Source organism: Ciconia boyciana, chromosome 2 (assembly GCF_034638445.1).
Source record: "Ciconia boyciana chromosome 2, ASM3463844v1, whole genome shotgun sequence".
NCBI classification, from domain to species: domain Eukaryota; kingdom Metazoa; phylum Chordata; class Aves; order Ciconiiformes; family Ciconiidae; genus Ciconia; species Ciconia boyciana.
The window spans coordinates 82,953,993-82,975,850 of NC_132935.1; the positions used below are offsets into that span (position 1 = coordinate 82,953,993).

General features: G+C 36.3%; 1 protein-coding gene across 1 annotated transcript in view; it reads right to left on the reverse strand.

The window, feature by feature from the left end:
* Positions 1 to 2,535: 2,535 nt before the first annotated feature.
* MARCHF11 (membrane associated ring-CH-type finger 11) overlaps positions 2,536 to 21,858 on the reverse strand; it is a 32,450-nt gene continuing 13,127 nt past the window's right edge. The window contains exons 3-4 of the mRNA XM_072851355.1: positions 9,967 to 10,159; positions 2,536 to 2,858 (exon numbers count right to left, since the gene is read on the reverse strand). Coding sequence (XP_072707456.1) covers positions 2,536 to 2,858; positions 9,967 to 10,159 — 516 coding nt within the window. The remainder of the gene's footprint in view (positions 2,859 to 9,966; positions 10,160 to 21,858) is intronic.

Genomic DNA, 21,858 nt, shown 5'->3' on the forward strand with positions numbered 1-21,858 from the left:
AATTGTGGTCCTTCTGGGAAAGCGGGCTTTATTTAAGTAGTAACTAAGAACAAGAAATTCCCAGTGATGCAGCAGGTTTCCCCGGTCATAGTTTCTCTCATCTTCTGTTTCTCCACAAATTCCTCCTTTGGGAAATTGTTTAAAGCTAATCTGGAAGCGAATTCTCATAGTTTCTCAATGAGATTGCCAGTCATATGTTGGTAATTTGCCATGCAAGAGATAAACTGGCTTTTTTTGAGGTAGCATTTTGTTGTTCATGGCTTACGTACTGCTTTTCACATTAATTGTTTAAAGAGCAGTAAATAATCTGTAGATTTAGTAAGTGTAAATTTGAGCTTGTGAGACTAATCCAGAATGCTGGGCCCTGTGTAGAGTTCATTGGCTAAATGTTTATGAATATATAAGGAGCTCTTAGCTCCAATGCTTAAATTATTTCTATATCCCTTCTAAGCATAGTTGCAGAAGCCTCCTGTGTCTGGTCTTGGCACGTGAGTTTCCTACAAAGGGAAGGTATGCGCCGATTCCAGCACCATCCTGTTGATCCCGCAGAGGAAATTTTCCAACCACAGCACATCAGCTACTGCACAAAATAACTCTAACAAAATTTTTCAGCCATTGGTTACAACTTATTTTGAAACAGAAAAATGTTTAACTGTGTACTGGGTGCAGGTGTCCAGGTGGGAATGTGGGAGTGGGAGCTGAAGGGGTGGCCTCTGTGAGGAGAGGCTGGGACTGCCCCATGCCGGACACAGCTGGTCCCAAGCAGAGATTCCCCTGCAACCCTGGAGAGATCCTGGTGGAGAAGGTATTTCCCTGTAGCCCCTGGAGAGACCACGGTGGAGAAGGTATCTCCTGCAGCCCATGGAGAGGATCATGCTGGAGCAGGTATCCACACTGCAGCCCCTGGAGGACTCCACACCACAGCAGGTGGACATGTCCTGAAGGAACTGTGGCCCATGGAGAGCCCATGCTGGAGCAGGTTTATCCTGAAGGACTGCAGCCTGTGGGAAGGCCCCAGGCTGGAGCAGGTAAAAGTGTGAGGAGGAAGGAGCAGCAGAGAGGAGCTGTTAAGGACTGCATGCCCCCCATTCCTCATCCCCCTGTGCTGCCTCGGGGGACGAGGTAGAGGAGTTAGGAGTGAAGGGGTGGAGCTGAGCCTGGGAAGAAGGGTGGTGGGTGGAAGGAAGGTGGTTTAGGTTCTGTCTTTGTTTCTCACCATCCAACTCTATTTTAATTGGCAATAAATTAATTTTCCCTGTGTTGTATCTTTTTTGCTTGTGATAGTAATTGGTAAGTGATGCCCTTGTCTTTGTCTCCACCCACAAGCTTTTTCATACTATTTTCTCCCCCTGTCCTGTTGAGGAGGGGGAGAGAGCAGCTGGGTGGGGATCTGACAGCCAGCCAAGGTTAACCCACCACAAACTGTTTTAAGTAAGGTAGAGCTCTCAGAGTCATTTCAGCCCTACTTTTTCATCTTGATCTTCAACAGACTTAATTATTAACTTGGAAATTATTTCCATTTCCATTTGATTAAATGATATTAAAATTTTTGGCATGAGACAAAAACAGAGATGCAAACTTCACAGCATTGATTAGCTATCATGATAAAGATTAATATTGGCTCATTTTTAATATGATGAGTCGTTACCTGGCAAAATTAAGGCTCTGCATTATTTCTATTTCAGTTTCCATTAGGCTTTATTATGATCCCAGAAGTTGTAATGTACATTTCTTCTTTTTTTAAAAAAATACGGGATGTCAATGTCCTATAGTTAGAATGGTACTAGAAATTCTCAGGCTGCTAAATTCAGCACCACTGCTCAGAAGGTCACATCATTTCTGTGCACAGGCACAACACCAGCACTCTGCAGATCTAAGAGAGTAGAGAGGAAGTGCAAGACTCCTCCCCTGTCTGTGTCATGCTTGTGTCTGACATCTTCCACATCCATGTGGGAGAGCTAAAAGAAGAGTTGGCATCTTCCCTCATGTTTTGTAGAACACCCATTGGACTTCTTAAACGCAAGGGACAATATATTCTTTACTTACTTTCATACACCTGAACTGAGCTACAAACAGCAACAAAATAAAGACAGAAAAGGAAGAATACTTGACTTACGGCAACTTTTTTTTCTTTTTGGAGAAGGTTGTTCAGTTTAATCCTCATGAAAGTGGGAAAAATAACAGTAGTGGCTTAAAGCCAGAGTTTAAGAAAATACATTTAAATATTTTTTTTTACTTAAAAATGAGTTTCCTCATCATTCAAAGACCTAAGAGTTAAACTGTATTGTATACACCTCAGGTACAAATTGACAAAAGATCTAATAAACCAGACTATATAAAAAGCAAGAGACTTTTTTTTTCCCAGAAAAATGTATTTGTGTTTTAGCTGATCATATAAAAAGCATTAAATTTTTAAAAAATGTGTATATATTTTTTCAAGTGTTAATGGTTTCACCATTCATTGTAACTACATTCCAAAGTCCTGTAACATCAGGGCACATTATCCTTATGTGTGTAGCACAGTGAGCATAATCTTTACACTGAGGTCACTCTCATCACTACTTCCCCAGAGCCGTTATCTTCTGATGAATCTTCCTGAGGTCTCATGCGGTTGAACAGATGTAGCAATACATAGCCACACTGAAATCTTGGTGACGTTAACTGTGTTGGATGAACTAAACTTCTGTTTCTAAATGCAGTCAGCGGTAACCACAATGTCCTTCCTGCTGAGGGTTCTCCTCGATTGCTCTCTTCTATGTCTGTGGCTTTATCATAATTTAACACATCCCAGTGTAGATTCACAGCCCTCCAGCGCTTAAACACTCGATAAACAGATGCACCTTCATGTACTATCAGTCCTGAAATTAAGAAAAAAAAAAATTAGTTTGTACAAAATGTCACTGGATACCATTTTGAGAGCAAATACAGTTGTAACACATTGTAATGAATCTGGCAATTGCCAGACCCTATTAAATTACTTATAACTCTGATAATTCAAATAAATTGTACATATGCAACATAACTGGTTATTCATGTGTTTAAGATTGGGAGGCAGGAGCATGTAGAGGAAATAAAATTGTTCTGAATGAAAGCTCAATGTAACCAATACTGGAATAATCTGAGCATGCCTAACTAAATAAAGTATTTAGGTTTAAGTAAACCAATATAAAAAAACCTTACTGGCAGATTTGTAAATTGACTGTTTATGCTAGTGTTATCCTTGTTCATTGTAAGTACTATTTACTGAGATTTTTACTAGTTTAAGCAGATCTTTAAGTAAGTTAGACTTTCTGTAATGAACAGGATGGTCTTAAATTTGTTTAAGAGCGTTTTGTAGAATTCAGTACAGATACAAAAAAATTTAACTGTTTTCACATTCTTAGTTCAGCTTGGGAGCACAGATTTATGAAAACCTGAAACAGCTGTAAGTATAATGACTTTCCTGTCTTGCTTCAGTAGAGCAAGAAGAAATTAAATGTTATTATTAACTATGATGAGCATGGCAAGGATGATAGGCTTTCTTCTTTCTCTTTAAAATTCAGTAGACAAAAGTTGAGAAACACCTTTTTTGTTGAGACCCAGGAAATCTTTTAAAGGGTCCTTCAAGGAAAATACAGAGTATCTGGAGTCCTCAACATACCAACCTACTTATGAGCTTCCACGTAGCTAATATTTATGCTTATTGTAAGCATGCAAGCAATTTATTTACCTAAATGAAACTCTTAATTTTTCATATGTATATATGTATACGTATTTATACACACACTCTTTATGTGTAAGTATTTCAAATATGGATTTACTGGGGAGACACATGGGGCTTCAGCCTTCTTATTGGGTTTTTCCTCTGTTGCTCAAGCAGCCTGGCAACTTATATGGTTCTGACCAATGTCATGTTTCCTCTACCTCCCTGCTCTGGGAGGAGAGCAATCTGCCTAGCCAAACACATTTATAATTTTTTTTGTCCCGTGTGTTTCTTGCCTAAAATTTTCCTGTACATGGCCGCATCTACAATATGATCTGCAGTGTCACAGGCTATAGTCCTTTATCCCAAGAGATTGTATATCACCTGCTCCTACACAACGAAATTGTGATTTAAGTGTCTTAGGTCTCTTAGCAGGGTTAACTGATACCAGAGAGGAGACATTCAAAGAAAGATGACACAAACAGAAAGGATGATAAAAACATTTATATGAACAGCAAACCTCAGATTCGAGTGCAATGATTTGCAGATAGCAATGCCTACTCTAACACATTTTAAAGATCATTACACTGAAAGATGGAGAAACACAAAGACTGCTTTCAGAAGGACATGATAGCAAATGTAGCATCTCTGTAAGGCTTTCAAGTTGCCTAGAATTCGTTGAAGCATCCAATACAGCAAAACTAACACAATATAAGCTTAATTAGATGTTAAATATTCTAAATGTATTTTGTATCAGCATAGCATTTTAGTGGAAAATTTTCTTGATTGCAGGGTGTCTGTCTTCATCTTCTCAGATAGATACGTATATAAAGCAACCTGTCCTAAAAATTTAGCAGCCATGTTAATACATAAATGCACCTTCAAGACTAGCTATATTGTCTTAAAAAGGATAAATGTGTTTGATCACGTACAAAATCGACAAACCAAATAAGCCATGGTTTTATTGCTGTGACAAAGATCCCCCCCCCCCCCCCCCTTTTTTTGGGTGAGATTTCCTCTAGAATGATAACGGACACAAGCATAATTTTGCCTCTACCTGTTACTGGGTCATAGTATTCTTTGGCCCAATGTCCCTCAAGACTGTGATGAAGCAAAATTGAGAGAACCTATTTAACCCAATGTAAACATTTTTTATACCTGCCTGCACTCTGTTGGAACCTGAACAACATATTTCAGAGTAGAGAAGGAAGCAGTTGAGAAAGGATCATTGAGGTACATGCAGTACATTTAAACAGTCAAAAGTATCCTCCCAAAATTATGACAGAAAAAGTCATAGGACTTCTTCTTTTAAGGAGCTCTTTTTTACTGGTTTTGATCTTTCAGGATTTACTGAAATTATGTTTTCAAAGTTTTCTCAACAAGGGCAAGGAAGAGAAGTTTTCTTTAAAATGAAAGCTGTTATTCACATATGCTCTAAAAGAGCTAAGGAACAAAAGATCAAATATTGCAAGGCTTGAAATAAAGTTGTCACATTGGTAATGCTGAAGGAGAAAAGGAGTACTTTCATAATTCCTCCCATAAAAAGCTTTAGTTCCCATCTGATAAAACTACAGATTGAAAAAGACCTATGTAGAAGAGGCAAAAGAATTCCAATAGATCTTTTGTCTCTTTGAAAGATATCTTCCAGGGGCCGGGGGAGAAAAAGTTCTCAGCACCAACAGTTCCAAGACCACAAACAAAGAAAAATCCAGGTAAAGTTTAAATGCTGGAGATTTTCCAGTTCCAAAGAAATTCTGATGCTCAAAATGCAAGCAGTTAGCCACTAAAGTGAAGCTGTAAGAAAATGGCAAAGCACCTTCTTTTTCTTAAGAGTTCCACAGCAATGAATGAGGATATGAGAGGGAAAACAAGGATAAATCCATGAATAATATTGACTTGTTCCCAATACTGTGGTTTCAACAGCACCGAGGACATAGATGCACAGTCCTAGGGAAAAAAAAATACTTGTTTGACCCAGATGATCCCAAGAGGAAGCATTAGAATTCACTACTGTTAGCTGTTCTGACATTCTGGCCAATTAATATCTACAAGGAACAGAGTTTTGAGATGACAGACGTGGCAAAATGTCCTAAAGGCTCTAAGAAGACTTTCAGGATTTATTTGTAAGATGTAGCGATTGTAGTGGGATCCAGACAATAGGATTGTGGGGAGATCATTATTTTCTTTTCTTTTATTACTGAGTACTATGAGATTCTTTCACTTTATCCAAAGGATTTCTTACCCTGAGCCACAAGAACACTTGAAATTTTTCATACTGAATGTTTTTACAAGAAGGCAACTTAGTTCAGATGTGGTATCAGGTTTCAGCGTTGTCCTTTGTATCACAATAATCTTACTTATAATCATTTAGGAATGGTCCACACAGAAACATCACAAACTTTTACCAGGGAATAAAAGATCCTCTTCAGAAACAGACTTTACCACTGGAAAAAATGCCATCTCTTAATCCTATTCTAGGGTCCACAGATACAAAAAAATGCAATAAAGTGGTTAAAGCATTGAAGTGAAACATGTCCACTCTAAAAATAGCAATAAAACTCTCTCTAAACTATTTAGAATAGTGAAAGACTGACTTTCTGAGTAGAGAAATATTAAGTGCAGCAAGATGTGTTCATTATAAGTAACTTCAGCCTGTACGTTTTTACAACTAAGGGAGTTACATGAATGTTGCTAGGCATCAAGTTCCTTGGCGGGGAAGAAAGAGGCTTTCAGAGGGCTATTCACACCTCACATTGGCTCCCATCTCTTACTCCCTGGCCGTAGTACTACTGGCACCACTCATGTTTCTAGTGCAATGTTACAGTTGCTTTTCATACTAAAGGAGCTGCACTGGTCTTCTGGGATTGCAAGGGAACTGTTATTATTTGTGGAAGATTTTGTTCATGTTAGAACCATTTATGACTAGTAGTTATGATTATATTCCGGTGAAAATACATAAAATTATATGACTTCACTGCTATGAGAAATAATTGCTAGGTCTACAAAGTAGAATGGCAAAGGCTTGGTGTACTGCCCTTCAGTGGCTAAATAGGGGGTTTATATTATTCATTCCTTTCATATTAGCTCATGAACTCACTCCCTTTGGTAATCCCTACATGGATGGTCTGATCCTAGCACTACCACTGCAGTAGCACTGGGTTTCACAGGCAGTAGTTCTACTTGATTAAAATGTTCAAGGTTTGCCTTAGGAAAACTTCTACCATCAGCAAATTTCAGAGAGAACAGCTTTACGCCCAGCTTAGATGCAGAAATGTACAAACTAGTGACTTGTAGGATTGAAATTAACACTGATAAGTTAAAAAGATGATCCTCTTAGGAAGAAATTAGAATTCTAGAAAAATTTAGAGTGGAACAAGAAAAACAATGGATACCAATAGAATATGTACACTGGAATTAATAGAACATATTATATTGGTGATCTGTAATCTTTGGGATATTTCTTTTGGTGAAAAGATTATCAAGACCAAGAATTAAAATACAAGTTACATGTTATTTACTTGATAAGAAAGTGAGTGGTGTGGTACCTATGGTATATAAATCACTCATTGGGAAAACAAATTAATATGTGCAAGTTTTCAAAGATGTCATATAGATATGTTTACCTTTGGGAAAACTGCTTTTAAAAATGATGACAACAAAACATTTCAAAACATACAGATATTTACACTTCACAAATGACCAAAAATATTCATATTGTTTATGTAAAGCTATAGGGAGGCATAACTGAAGGCAGCTGGACTAAGTCTTGGTCATACCACTAGTAACTCAAGCACTTGTCTTGAAATATGTGCTGCACAGGAAAACCTATATGCCTGCATAGATCTTTCACTGAAATACAGATTCCAGTGGGAGTATAGGTATTCACTCACTGTAAATCCTGTTGAAAACTAAGAGAATGCCATGGGTGACTAAACACAAATGAGAGGAGAGGAGATACTAAGTGAGAACTGTGGCTGGCTGTAAGCATTACAAGCTTTATGATATAAGAGATCATATATAATACACAAAATATGCAAAATCATATGTTAATACCTTTGGGAAGTCATCAGCATAATAGAGTTGTTTTTTTTAAAAATCATTCATGAGTAATAATTACATCCATCTATTAGAGAACTTTATTTGAACGTTTTAAATTAAAACTATCTATCTAAAATCCCTCACTTTATGATGAAAGAAAAAGATAAAATTGAATAAATTTGAATATATTAATAAATATTTTCAAGAGTTACAAGAACTCCTGGTCTTACAAGCTTAGAGAATGCAGATTACTTGAAATTATATGCAGAATAAGTGGGATGAATGAATCTGGATCATCAGAATTCTACAATTACCATACCTCCTTTATACAGCTTTCTGAATTTCCCGATACAGTTTACTAAACTGTTCAGTCATATCTGCACCGAAGTTCGTAATTACAAAACAGTGTCCAAATATGTTTATAGTCAGTTTTACATAAAGATTTCCGTGTATTATTTATGATAGGACTGTAAAATATGCATTTATGTAGTTACAGGCAAGTCAGTTTATCTGGTGGGTGAAGACAGCTGCACGTCCACTTTGCTCCTGCACGGTGCCAGTTAGGCTAGAAGCTCCATAGCCATGTGAGGTACATGTTTGGCTGGCCTGAAAGGCAGCTACATAACTGCATGTACCAATCTATTGAAGGCTCGCCTTACAATAGTTTACTTCTACAGATAAATACACTAATATTTCTGATCACCCATAGATGTTCTTGATTGATTTTTGAGATTAATTTGGTTTAGGTGTTTTAACAGTCAAACAAATGGAAATAAATGGAAATAGTTTGAAATAACTGGTTATTCCAACTAGTTGATGCATGTCAACATACATTTTTTACAATTGTAGTCTTTGTGAAAAAACAGAATTCCATATAAATGAAAAGTTTAGAATGCCTGAAGCACATTTTGTCTGCAGTTAGTGGGTTTTTTTAAACAAAAGCAAAAAACTCAATATTGAGTGTTAAGCCAGAAGAAGTGGTATTCAGGAATCAGCATGTAAGAGGACAAGTAGCTGAGCTCTTTTTTTCATTTAAAAGCTGAGCACTTGTCCAGAGTATCAGAGACATAGATTCTGTTCATTTTTCTGTCTGAGAAGATTTGGGTTCACAAAAGAAAGCCTATGTTCTAAAATATTCCAGAGTGGGCTTCTCTTCTTAGAAAAATTACCAAATAAACAGAACTGCTGATCCAGCTGAAATATAAATACTCTTACAGTAATGGGATGGTTTCAATAAAAGATGATATGGCTTTATGGTTGGAGCAAAAGCCTTGATATTAGGAATCACTCTGTTTCTTTGCACCTTATTGAGCAGAATTCAGCACTGTCCTTCTGAATTCCCATATATGAGATTAGGATAACATAAACATTATCACTCAGAAATCTCAAAGCAAACATCAGATAGCATTTGACTTATGGATTTTCTTGGCGTTGCAATTCTAAGAATGTGGTTTAATGTTTACTGTAATTATTAAATTTTCTCTGCAAATAATCATAGCTATTCTAACAATCAATTCAAGGTTGTTTTATCAAATACTAAAGCAATTTCTATTGAATATTTCTGGGTCCAGTATATTTTCAGAAATTTCAAAACTGGTCAAAATAGCTTTGCAATAAATTGCATTTTCTTTTATAAGATTTCAGCTAGAGTTAAACGACTTGAGACTTTTTAATAGTGTAGTAAGTTATTATAGTTAGCACTATTAGAGTGTTTCGTAACTGCTTGTGATGTACAAAGAACTCATGTCTGTCTTCTCTGTTCTTTTCTATTACTAGCACAGTGACCTATATAAGTCTGTGCACCTTAATTTTGGATTGGTGGTTTGATGACATCCTCAAGGGCTTCTTCTGCACTTCATGATGGTACAATCTAATGCAAAGTGGCATCAGTAGAAGACCTGACAGCACATAATTTTACTAATTATTTTAATAACGTCTTTGTTATTTTCATCTGTTTAACTTCCTGAACTTTGCTAGCCATCTATTTTTTCAAGAAATTTAAACTGATCCTGTTCTCACCACTAAGATCTTGGGGAGACACTTCGATGAATCTGAGAGTAAAGTTTCTTTGGTTCTTCTCTCTTTGCAGTATTTGTAACACTGTAAAAAGCAGTATTTGCCAAAGGTACCAGCTGAGAATAAATCTGCAAAGAACTGGAGTGATCAATTAGAGTGACCAATTAGAAAAATAGATATAGTCACAGTCTTAAACCACAGTCTGTGCTGTTTAAAGATTTTGAGCTTACCTATGCATACTAGATCCATAAAACCATACATTCCATAGCAGATTTGAAAAAGGATGTCCTTTCTTTGCCATACTGCATAAGGGCTGAAGGCTGACCATAGAAGCCAAGTCACACTTGCTACTAAGAACAGAGATCCTAGGATTACAGCAACCATCTGCACTTTCTCAACCAGTGTTATAGTAATGCTTTGCCACTAAAAGAGAAACAAAGTTGTATAAGATAAAAATGTTATTTTCTGTGATTGTACATTCAACTCCACTTTTTTCCTGAAATCAGAAATTATTTTAAAATTTATACATATCTTCATAGATCTTTACTAATATCCTCGATACTGACATTTTATATAATTTTTTTTACCTACTTCACTTTCAGTTAAAGTGAAACTAATAGTTGCTTTCCCCATCCCCTCCAGCGTCACTATCATCACCATCTAGCTGTGAACTTCAGAAGAGTTAATAGTTTTATTTCTGTTTTGAATACATAGGCAAAAAAATATTTAGTCTTAGGAACTGGACTCAGCCTTTCATATTTGTAGGCTAATGAAGAGAACAAAAAAAATGTTGGGAAGACAATCTTAAGTATGTTTTATGTTAGTGTGACAAGTTGAAAATGACAACTTTCCATCCCGCCTCCCTCAAGTCTGAAGCCATTTCCCACTTTCCTGCTGCTCATCAAAGAAGTTCTGGGCTATCTCCAGACATACCAAGGGAGTTGGGTTAACCAGGGTTAACATTACAAAGAGACACCTGCAGCCTACTATGGAAGCAACCTGAAGACACAGGAGAAGCCCTGAATGTAGGTAGCATGAACGTTTCTTTTCAAGTGCACCTCAATTACATCTGCCTTTCCAGGGAAGGCTGTATCCTCTGTATGTGAGGTGGCTCAGATTTATAGTGTGACAAGATTTAAATATAAGAGTATGCTTACTGAATTATGTCAAGAATAGAAATAAAATTTTCTTAAAACAAGGAGTCACAAAAGCAAAACACAGCATAAGGAAAAAAGCATTCTAGATTACCCTTGACATATATGGTCTTTCTTGGCCATAATTGTCTAAATTAGCTTGGCAGCTACTCTTGCTTGGCCCCACTCTAGCCCCATCACTTATTCCAGAGCTAGTATGCAGACTTTATAGACTGTCAGCTTTCCTGTTCCTAACTTTGAACATACCTGCCCCCTTATATGGTTGCAATAGGGAATAAGTGGAGAAAGAGCTACTGAAGTAAGGGCTCTATTATCTCTTTTCCCATCTGGCAATATTTTTTTCTTTTTGCTCTTACTTTATGAAAGCTTTCTCTTTTTACCAGCAGCTGGGTACGCAGTACTGCATGGTCACAGGATGCTTAGAATAATTCAGGTGGCAAGGGGCTGTGGGAGGTCTCTAGTTCAACTTCCTGCTCAAAACAGGGTAAGTGATGAGATCAGACCAGGTTGCTCAGGGCTTTATTCAGTAACACCTTGAAAACCTCCAAGCATGGAGACTGTTCAGCCTCTCTGGGAAACCTGTTCCACTTCTGACTGTCCTCGGGTTGAAAAATGTTTTTCTTAAAAAATGTTTTTCTTATAACCAGGCTGATTGTCTTTTTTTTCAGCTTATGCTCTCTTCTCCCCATCAAGTACCACTGTGAGGAGCCTGGGTGAGCAATGAGGTCCTCTGCCCCTCTCTTCTCTTTCAGCTTTTTCCGTTAACTTTTCTGCTGTTGCCTAATTTGCACATCTGGTGCTGCATGCCTTCTCTTGTTGCAGCTTTCTGAGTATAATAGTACAAAAAGAGAGATGTATGACAATTTGTAAATTGTCTATCTTGAAATACTATCCTTTTATAATGAACTTACTAAAGTCATACTAGCTATTTCATTGAACTTCAGGGTTTGGAATGGGGCTATTCATACTAAATAATATCTTTTTATGGTAAAGCAACTATGGATACTCATTTCCTTTGTTAGAAATTTTTTTATAAGGTCAAGGAAGGTCATTAACAAGTGATGCATGACAGAATGGTGTGAGCTTCTCATGATTGAGATATTACTTGTATACAGGATTTAAATGTCAGGACTGAAATGCATAGAACTCTCTTTAGACTCTATAGGGATATGTTCAACAAAATTATTTTTCATTTCTCAGCTGAAGCTACATAGTGTGACTTGGCAGAAAGGTGTCAAAAATGCTATTGGTTATGTATCTCTTTCTATCTTCTTTCATTATCAGTGTGAGACAGACCTGTAATAAATTTGTTCGGAATGCCTGAAATCAAAGCACATTTACATGAAGTAAAGCTTTAACCATCACAAAATATTAAACTGTCAAATTCACGGAAGAAGCTGGCAATAAATGGAAAAAACTGTTATATCACTGAAATAAGCAGCAGATCTTTCACAGTGCAATTTCAGCAATGCAGAAGTTCCTAAACTCACTTCAGCTTATTTTGATTTTCTTTTTAACTTAGATTACTCATAATTATTCTTCAAAGATAGCACTGAATAGAAGGAAAAGTAGTCCAAACATTTGCGATAAGTAATATAGCATGCAGTCTAGATATAAAGCCCATCCCTTATTCTAGTGTTATCTGACAAGCAATTTCTATCCCTATCTCCCAATCTCAACCAGAATCAACCACTCCTACCATCTTTTTCCATCTCATAAGGGCTTTTGTTGGCTTACCCAAACTTTTTCTTTCTAGAAAAGCTTGACCTTGAAAAGTCTTCAGAAACGTAGATATGATGCTCACCTCTTCCTAGCATCTTCTCAAGAATGTATTCTAGTTATTTTGCTATTCTGCTGATCAGATTAATTGTCTGTCAAGAATGCAAGCAATTGAATCTCTCAACCTCAATAAATTCAGTAATTCCAGAGATTCAGCATATTAGCATGCTACCAACCAGGAAGGGGAGCCATCTCAACTACCTAAGAAAATGCTTAAGTGTTCCACAGATTGTAGTTCCTAACTCCTTTGCCTTTAAAAATCAAACAGTTGCAAAACAAAACAAAAAAACCCCAACAAAACAAAATAACTGAGAACCCTAAAAGAGGTTGGATGTTTTCTTCTATTGCTCATCTACTTTGGCCTGGGCGGTATTTCTTCTACAAAAGAAACTGTAGTCCTCCACCTTCCTCAATATGAAGGTCAGCAATAACAAGCAATTTAATCATTTTAGGAAAGTTACCTCCCTATTAGTGTAATCTGTAAGTTAAAGTAATTGATGAGATCCCACAGTAGATAGAGGAGGCAGGACTGTATGCATAAGATGGAAGGCATTCAAGAGGCCCAGAAAGTTTTAGGCAAAACTGCTAACTTGCCTTGTAGTGCTAGGCAGTCTGCCATAAGAATCCAACACTGTAAGAGTAATAGGGTGGGATGGACTGGTATGAAGCTTTAACATGTGATCAGTTTGGGGACCTTGGCTTCTGTGTACATCCTTCCTTAGTGCTAATGCTAAGAAGACTACGGATGTTCCTGATGGCTAACTTACCTCAACTGAAATTTCCTCCTCCTTGCTCTCCCTCCAATCAGTTTTGATTCAGAACAGTCTGAGATTGCCTCTTGGGAAATTAATGTCTTCATTTTTTTCCCATAAGTTTTGAGTTTGGGTACAAATTATAAAAAGCGAAAGATCTTACTGAGACAGGCATATTTTTCACATAATGAAGAAGGTATTCTGTAGTTATGACACTATTCACATGTAAATAAGTTTGCAAGATTCAGTCCTTTACCTAGCCATGGACAGTATTAGCCATTAGGCAACAAGAGGAGCTACATAGGACTATATTGTTTGGTGGCATTGCATTTCATAACAAGGCTAGTGAAGAGGAACTGGAGTTGTGGTCACACTGTTTTCTTCTACCTGAAGTCTTACAGCATAGCTAATATGTGTGAGTATACACTCTGACAGACACCCAGGAACAGAAGACTCCTTTTCTAAGAGTAAGATTCTTTTTATAGTATCAAAAGCCAGTTAAACTTTATTTGATTTCTCATCATCTTTTACCTTATTGTATGCCCTGTTACATGTTGTTATAATCGCTTCACCTTTTAATGTCACATTAATGGCTTGCAATAAAGAGTTCACAAAAATAATGCAGTAAAAATAATTCAGCAATAGCTAATTTTGAGAAATTGCATTTAGAATTTAACAGACTGAATTATTTAACATTCCAAATTGAATGATCTCATTATTAGTGTGTCATAATTTAAATCCATTATTTCCATAAAAGTTTCTCATTTTCTTCATATAACTTGTCTCACAACTCTTAATTGCTCATTATTATAAATTATGACTTCCTAATTTGTTTTTGTCATTTGCTGACTATACATTCCATAATCAGTAACAGTTCTTTTAGCTACGTATTTTTCCAAGTTAGAAAAGATCTATACAGCCTTTTAGTGTCAGTTTCTGTAAAGTACATGACCCTAAAAAATAAATATTATGAGAAAGATTACCATCTTTGCTTAAAAACTAGAAGTTGAAAGAAAATTTTAAATATTTTGTATCTAGACAACTATAATAATGTGAGTCATTTTTCAGATTCATTAAAAAATTTGTCATTTAAATATCTATGAAATAGGATCCCATTTCATATTCCTTCCCATCATATCTTTAATGTTATGATGTACCATGCCATCCCTGTTGCCCATGAAAAGAAAGCATTTAACTTTAATATAGTATGATGAAATCTTCCTTTGAAAATGGTGCCTTCATACACAAAATATAATTCATGCTTCTGATTTTAATGTAATACTGTCTGTCCCTTGGAAACTTCCTACACTTTTACTTCTACCGACACTTCATTATGTTTAGCTCTTTTAATCTTTTATTTACCACTGGTCTTCCTTTCATGAATCATTTGGGAGTCTAGTACATTAATGGTACACTATAGTTCTAATGCTGACCCCAGAAACATTGCTCCTCTTTTCTTCTAAGGGCTCTGTCAAGCAGAAATACTGCATAATTTCTTATTTTTTGAGGTTGACACTTCCAGAGGTTGAAAGAAACATATTGCTTTGATAGATTAATTGTTAAAGAATAAAGTTAATACAGTTATATGCATGTCCTTACTAACATAAAGATAGATATAATATTCAAAGATCTGTCATCTTTGAGATAAAGCAGTATTAACTTGGCTTTCTTTTAATGATGCCTTGTAAAAGCCCATTGATTATGGTAAAATACATGGCAGAAAAGTGGTCTAAAAAGTACTGACTGAGACTGTGCTTGTACTTAGAATACATTACATGAAAAATGTCTGCAATGAAATTACAGGTTTTCCTACATCCTTAATAAAGAACATATGAAATTTCCTTATGGCTCCCCAAAATGTGTACCTGCTTCAACTGTCCCAGTTTGTAATCCACCAAAATTCCTTAAACCAAAGAGCTGTTGGGGGTTACCCCACTCTCTTCTCTCAGAAACACAGCTTATTAGGGACACTGCTGACTGAAGCCTCTCATTCCCTCTAGGAATTCTGGAACGCATATTTTATATAAAAGTAACTAAAAATAGCTGGCAGTGACCTATTATATCATAACATTATAACCCTGAAGACATATCAGTTATATGACTTCAAAAATTTTTGTTAGATTGCTCTAATTGCTCTGATTGCTAGAATCAGACAGCTCTGACAAGAAAAAGTTCTTTCCTACTATCATTCATTATGCATAATAGGATTTGCAATCTGTGTACAAATGAATAAAACTCTTACAGAAGCAAAAGAACACAATGATTTAGGTCCAACAAACCATTTTTGAAATGCCTGTTCCTTACTTTATCTTGTTAGTAGTCTAGATGATTAGATAATTAAGTTTTCTAACATGTTTTGCAGTAAGCACACATTGACTACATGATTTAATATGCAGTGATATTGTTAACTTATTGACCAGCCTGGATAGAAAATGCATAGTTTTGAGTGCACACACACATACACAAACATTTGAAATGTCATTTTTGGCTATAGGCTTCTATTTTTATGTCTTTTTTTAAAAAAAGAATCAATGCCACAAAAATTGCAGCTCACCATTAATGCTTACCTATTTTGTTAAATTATTAACACATAGAGTGCCTGTAGTCATAATGCCCATTATCTTTTCATGTATCAGAGAGCTCATGAATACAGATAGTTTGGCTTGTATGTAACTTCTCAGTCTGCTTGGAAGGCTGTACCAATATTTCACTTGGGACATTCTGAAAGCATAATGTTTACTGTGGACATACCGTCCATCCATGTACCACATCAGCAATTTAGTTGATAGCTCCTTGAAGTGTTGGCTTACTGCATGTACACAACTGAGTAGAACATCTACATCTACAGTAGATGCATCTCGGATTTCAGAGTGCCCAGAAGCCTGGACATCCTGAGCAATTGTACAAAATCTTCAAATTCTATTACATTCATTTTTCAAAATCTTACTATTTATTGCATGTTCACTGTTAAGCAGCATAGTTTAACATTTTATGATTTTTTTAAATTGTTAGAATCAAGATCTGAGACAACAATGAGAGCTGAAAAATTATCAGTAGTTATCTTTTGCTGCTGGCCAAAAAATAAAAGGAACGAGGCAAGCCTGTAGGATTTTGTGACCATTTGCACTCTCTTAGAGACGGAAAGTGGGTATTTAGTTTTAACAGTACCTGGAGGTGATCTCTCTCTCCACTTCGAGGCTTTCAGAGTTTCTGGAAACATCAACTCCTGTTGACTAAAATAAGGATATTAATCCTGTCTGTTAATCCTCCTGTCTATTAAAATAAGGATTGTAATTTCATCCAGCTTCAAAAGAAAGGCTGGCCCTTTAATAATGAGCATACTTGAACCAGGAATCATTCCACAGTAACTAACAAAGTATTCTCAACACCTAAAAGCATATGAAACAAAAATATGAAACCTGCTAAATGTCCTATTTGTACCAAATAGTCTTTTTTTCTAATTCTTGATTTCCACTTTTCATTAAGAACTGCCTGTCAATCTACCAGGATCAAATTCTGCCCAAAATGTATATCACAGAATACTTAAAAGTCATGGTGTGTTGTAGAGATGTATCTGTGAGAAATATGTAAGGGTAAAGTGAATTATTCTCAAGTCAGCTTTTAGCTCATATGAGACTCTAACCAATTAAGTTTAGCTTAGTGGCTTAGTTCACCAGTATTTTGAACATTCCATGAATGTGTATATTTGGTGAAAGCCAGTGAATGCAAATTACCACTCTACATGAATAAATACTATTCCTACTGTAAAGGAGGAACCGTTCAATTTCTGTTGCAGCTTTATTGGAAACACTGAGTTTCATTGCAACCTAGCTGTACTCTTGATAGTATTATCTGAAAATTAAATATGAATGAATGGAGGAAATGAAAGCCTGCCATGGTTGTTGCATTCTCTGTAACTTAAAGATGATCTGCAAAATTAAACTGAAAACAGCTCAAGCATAGACTGTCATGTTATGGATAGGTGAGAAAAAAAACACATTTATTCTAATTACTAACATTTATTCTAATTCTAACATTTATTCCAATTACTGAGAGGAAGTAAGCCTCAGCAGGATTATAAACCAGCTCTGTGAAGGAGGTATTAACAATTTTCATGCCGTCTAGTCACTTAGGAGGGTTAACCATGTTTTGCCTATACAACTCTGTCCTTCTCTTTGGACACAAACAGACAGTATGAAAAGGGGTTCTGGAGTTGCTTTTCCCTTCTCTCCTGGGAAAGGAACTGTTTGTAAATTCTAGCTAAAACTGTTGACTACTTTTAACTGAAAAAAATGCTGAGCATGAGGCTAAGATTGTGCAGCTCATTATGATGTTAATGCACTCACCAAAGAAGTGTAAAAAAATTGCTCAGCATGGAGGAATAGAACAAGCCTCTTCCACAAAAATGCTCTGGCCACCAGTCAGTATATAGAGGGATCTCTGTTCTTGATGTCTTCTCATCTATCTTATTGAAACTATTCAAGTATTAGCTCCAGTTCATTTACTGAAACTCATGTTTCATCTGCTATCTGGACTTTCTGAAAGTGCTGGCTACTCTTTCTCTGTCTTTTTGACTCTATGAATAATTAAATAGTTTTTACAACCCACACAAGAGGAAACACAAAGGGTTTATCTGAGAATATTCTACACCCTAATGGTTGGTGCATTCCCTTGTGAGAGACCTTGACTCAAACCCATTGTTCAGCTGCGTTAAAGCACGGTTTTAAACTTCCACCTCTAAAGATACTATTTTAATAACTGAGATTTACATGGTATTCAGGATATTCAATAGTAGAAATCCTTCAAAGTAATTTATTGGAACACTTCCAGTTCCCATACAATACATAGATGTTCCCTGAACCAAAGAGAAAGCAAATGAAATTGATTCCTCTATTCACAACACCTCCATAGGGATGAATAGGGAGATGATTTTAGTATGGTACAAAGCATCAGGACCTATTTCTGACACTGGCCTATTTCAGTGGGTTCTGGATGCTGAAAAAGAGGCCATGGAAAGGCCTTTCCTGGAAAAGAACCATATAAATGATGTGAAGGTGGAAGAAATGCCATATAATTGGAATTTTAGAGTTCAAAGTTCCCAGTTTACCGAAAGAAGACTGAAAGAGGACTCTTATAAAGCATTTAAGTACGGTAAAAGGGGTAGAAAATGCTAAGTATTAATGTGTTTTTCCAATCCAGGCACAACACAAAATGATGGTTAGATGATGGAGCCAAAGAATGTAGATATACAAAGAAATTCAATTGGTTGAGCACAGTTAAGAAGGTGTAATGCATCAACTACCAACATTTTGTTTAAAGTACACAGTATTTACTGCTTTCGACTATCTGCTTCTAGGCAGTCTATGAATCCAAAGACGTGAAATCAAGTAGTGCATCACCACCTATTGTCACTGGATTCCCCTGCATCCTGCAGCAACATTATTCACAGCTGAGAATCAGGGACTTCACCATAGTTCTGGCACAAAACAACTCTGTACCCTTGGTTAGGCACAAAGAAGCACCTCCACTGTTCATTCTTCTTCCTATTGCTATATGGCAATGATGTGTTTCAGCAGTGAAGGGCACAACCTCACCAGAAAACAACTGAGTACAAATATTGGCCTCTGGCCTTTTTGGCCCTGAACAAAAACTAATTCACAGAATGGGATCAGAATTTTAATGTGAAAATCTGGAAGATACAATGAGGGAAGATACAATCCTGATTTCATGTGCTTCTTTGTAAGATATAAAACAAAGGAAGCTTCAGATTTTGAGGGCAACAAAAAGACTAAAGAAACATAACTTGAGTTCAAAGGTAAAGTTGTTGCCTTGTCTAATCCCTAAGAAAGATTATGTGTATCTTGGACGAAGGTTAAAAGGCAGGATGATAAGAATACCAAGGTATTATCTACTAGCATGTAATCATGAAGATGACAATCCTGGGTTCTGGCTTGTACAAAATCTGGCAGAGCCTGCTCTAAAAGTCAATTAGAATGTAATTTATTAGATTAGCAAATCAATTAGATTGATTCTGTAATAAATTAAATTAGCAATAAATCTTCACTTGAAGACAATTTAGTCATAATTATAAAATTTTAGACTGTGCAAATGAATATGGTAAATAACATACTGCTTGACCTAATGGAAGAATTAACTTATTTATTTGTTTTATATATTACATATTATGTATAATAATTAAAACTTGATATAAAAATATGCACAATTCATTTATAATTATAAATATTAATATAATGTATGCTTACTAGAATTATTAATAATAATTATTTTAATTAATAAGTTATAAATTAAAAATCTAATAAACAGCAAAATTTAAAAAGTCATTTGCCTTAGTTTTTTCAGGTACTGCTACATAATCACAACTACAAACTAGTTGGTACTGTTGTTTGAATCAGTAATCACATTTTCTCTAACAGTTTGGGGTAGACATGGTTTTGATCGCCTAGTTACTTAAAAGACTCCGTTTTTAAGATCTGAAAACATATAAGATATAGTGCTTAATTACAGAAAGTGGCAATTTAGATACTAAGTATCACCAAATATGATAGCTCTATCTGTAAAAAATAAAATAGTTGCCTTTATAGTATACACCACACCAGAAACTCTGTATTTCTCTCTAACCATATCATGAATATGTCTGAAATCCCTTGGAGCAATTACATTAAATTGCACAATATAACTGATGCTTTTGAACATTGAAAATACCCAGCTTTCTGACTTGTTATATTGTGCATCAGCATTCATAGTACTGCAAGAAGCAATGGTTATAATATCAAAAACTGTAATATCCATTCATATCGTTGTGTTTGAACTATAAATTGTTCTTGGCTTAATGGTGCTTATATGACTTACACATAACCCATGTGATCTCTGGCAGTACAAATACAGATATAAAAATAAAAATATCCCGTTTGTCTCAAATATAAGAAGCACCTAAGAGAATGAAAGGTAAGTACACACTGTCCATATGGAAAACACACTTATCAAAGAACCACTTACTCTTCTGCAAATTGTCGCTTTTCAAGTTTATGTCTATAAACACCATCACATTTTGTTGCCTCTAGACAATAGTCCCCTCTTTACATTCACTAATTATGTATGATGGAGGTATTGGTCTTCTTTTCAGAACAGCGGCTCTCAGATTGCTCTGTCCTACAGTCAGCACTGTTTCTGGATTCCTTAACAATATTAATAATAACACTTGAGCTCTGATGAAACTAGTTTAGGGCACTCTTGGAAAAACACCCTAGTGGTCCTATAGGATATAAGTCCTGAAACAACTTGCTACCCACTTAGAAAAATTTTTGCACATAGACCGCTGCTCTTTTTGACCTCTCTGGATAGAAACAGGCAAGCAGATCTTCAAATGGCCCTGGTTCTGCCATTGTAGTAAGACAAAAATTTCTTGATATCCAAAATTTGTGAGCAACTCATCCTTACAAGGACGATGCCTAATGAAGAAAGCAGAGAAGGTTTCTCCGTCTCAGATGGAATTCTCACTCACTAGACTCTGAGAAACATCAAGACTGTAAGCTGAGAAAACACAGAGCATCTAAGATTAGTGACTGCAGACAAAGCTAATGGAACATGTCTCAGCATTGTGAAATAGCTAGTATAAGACGTCATGGCTCAAAGCACACAAAGAGATATCTTGCTTAGACATAGAATCATAGAATCATTAAGGCTGGAAAAGACCTCTAAGATCATCTAGTCCAACTGTCAACCCAACACCTCCATGCCTACTAAACCATGGCCCGAAGTGCCATGTCTACATGTTTTTTGAACTCCTCCAGGGATGGTGACTCCACCACCTCTCTGGGCAGCCTGTACCAATGCTTGACATCTGGTAAAGGGAGGACCTAATACTCTTCTTCAGGTAGGTTTACCCAGTCAGACCTGGCTGACTGTTAGTAACTTATCCAGCATCCAACTCTGAAGTAGAGGATATCAACTATGGCTCAGTATCCTCAAAAACTATATGAAAACAAACAAACAAAAAATCAGGAAAATGGCCAGTAGTCTGACACTGACACCAGGCAGCTTTTGCTGTGCTGTAGTGAAGAGGACCATTTCTGCCATATTGGCCTTAACTCGTAGAGGATTCTAAGGGATAAGAGAGATTAAAGGAAGGAATGCATCATTTCTCCAGTCACGGAACTGGGAATGAGTGGGCAGCCTCAGTGCTGAAGGAGAAAGGTTGGTTTTTTTTTGTGACTATGAAAAGAAGCCTCGGCAACCTTCCAATAGAAGAACAGCTTTTAGAATGTCACTTTTGAACATCTGCTTATGGTCCACCAAAGTGAAGCAGCTCAGCCTCTCAGTCAACATGTTAATCGAGTCCAGTGGTGGAATTCTCCAGCAGGCAGCTAAGCATCTGCTACTTTGGACCCACAACACACTGCAGACATGCTGAGTGCCA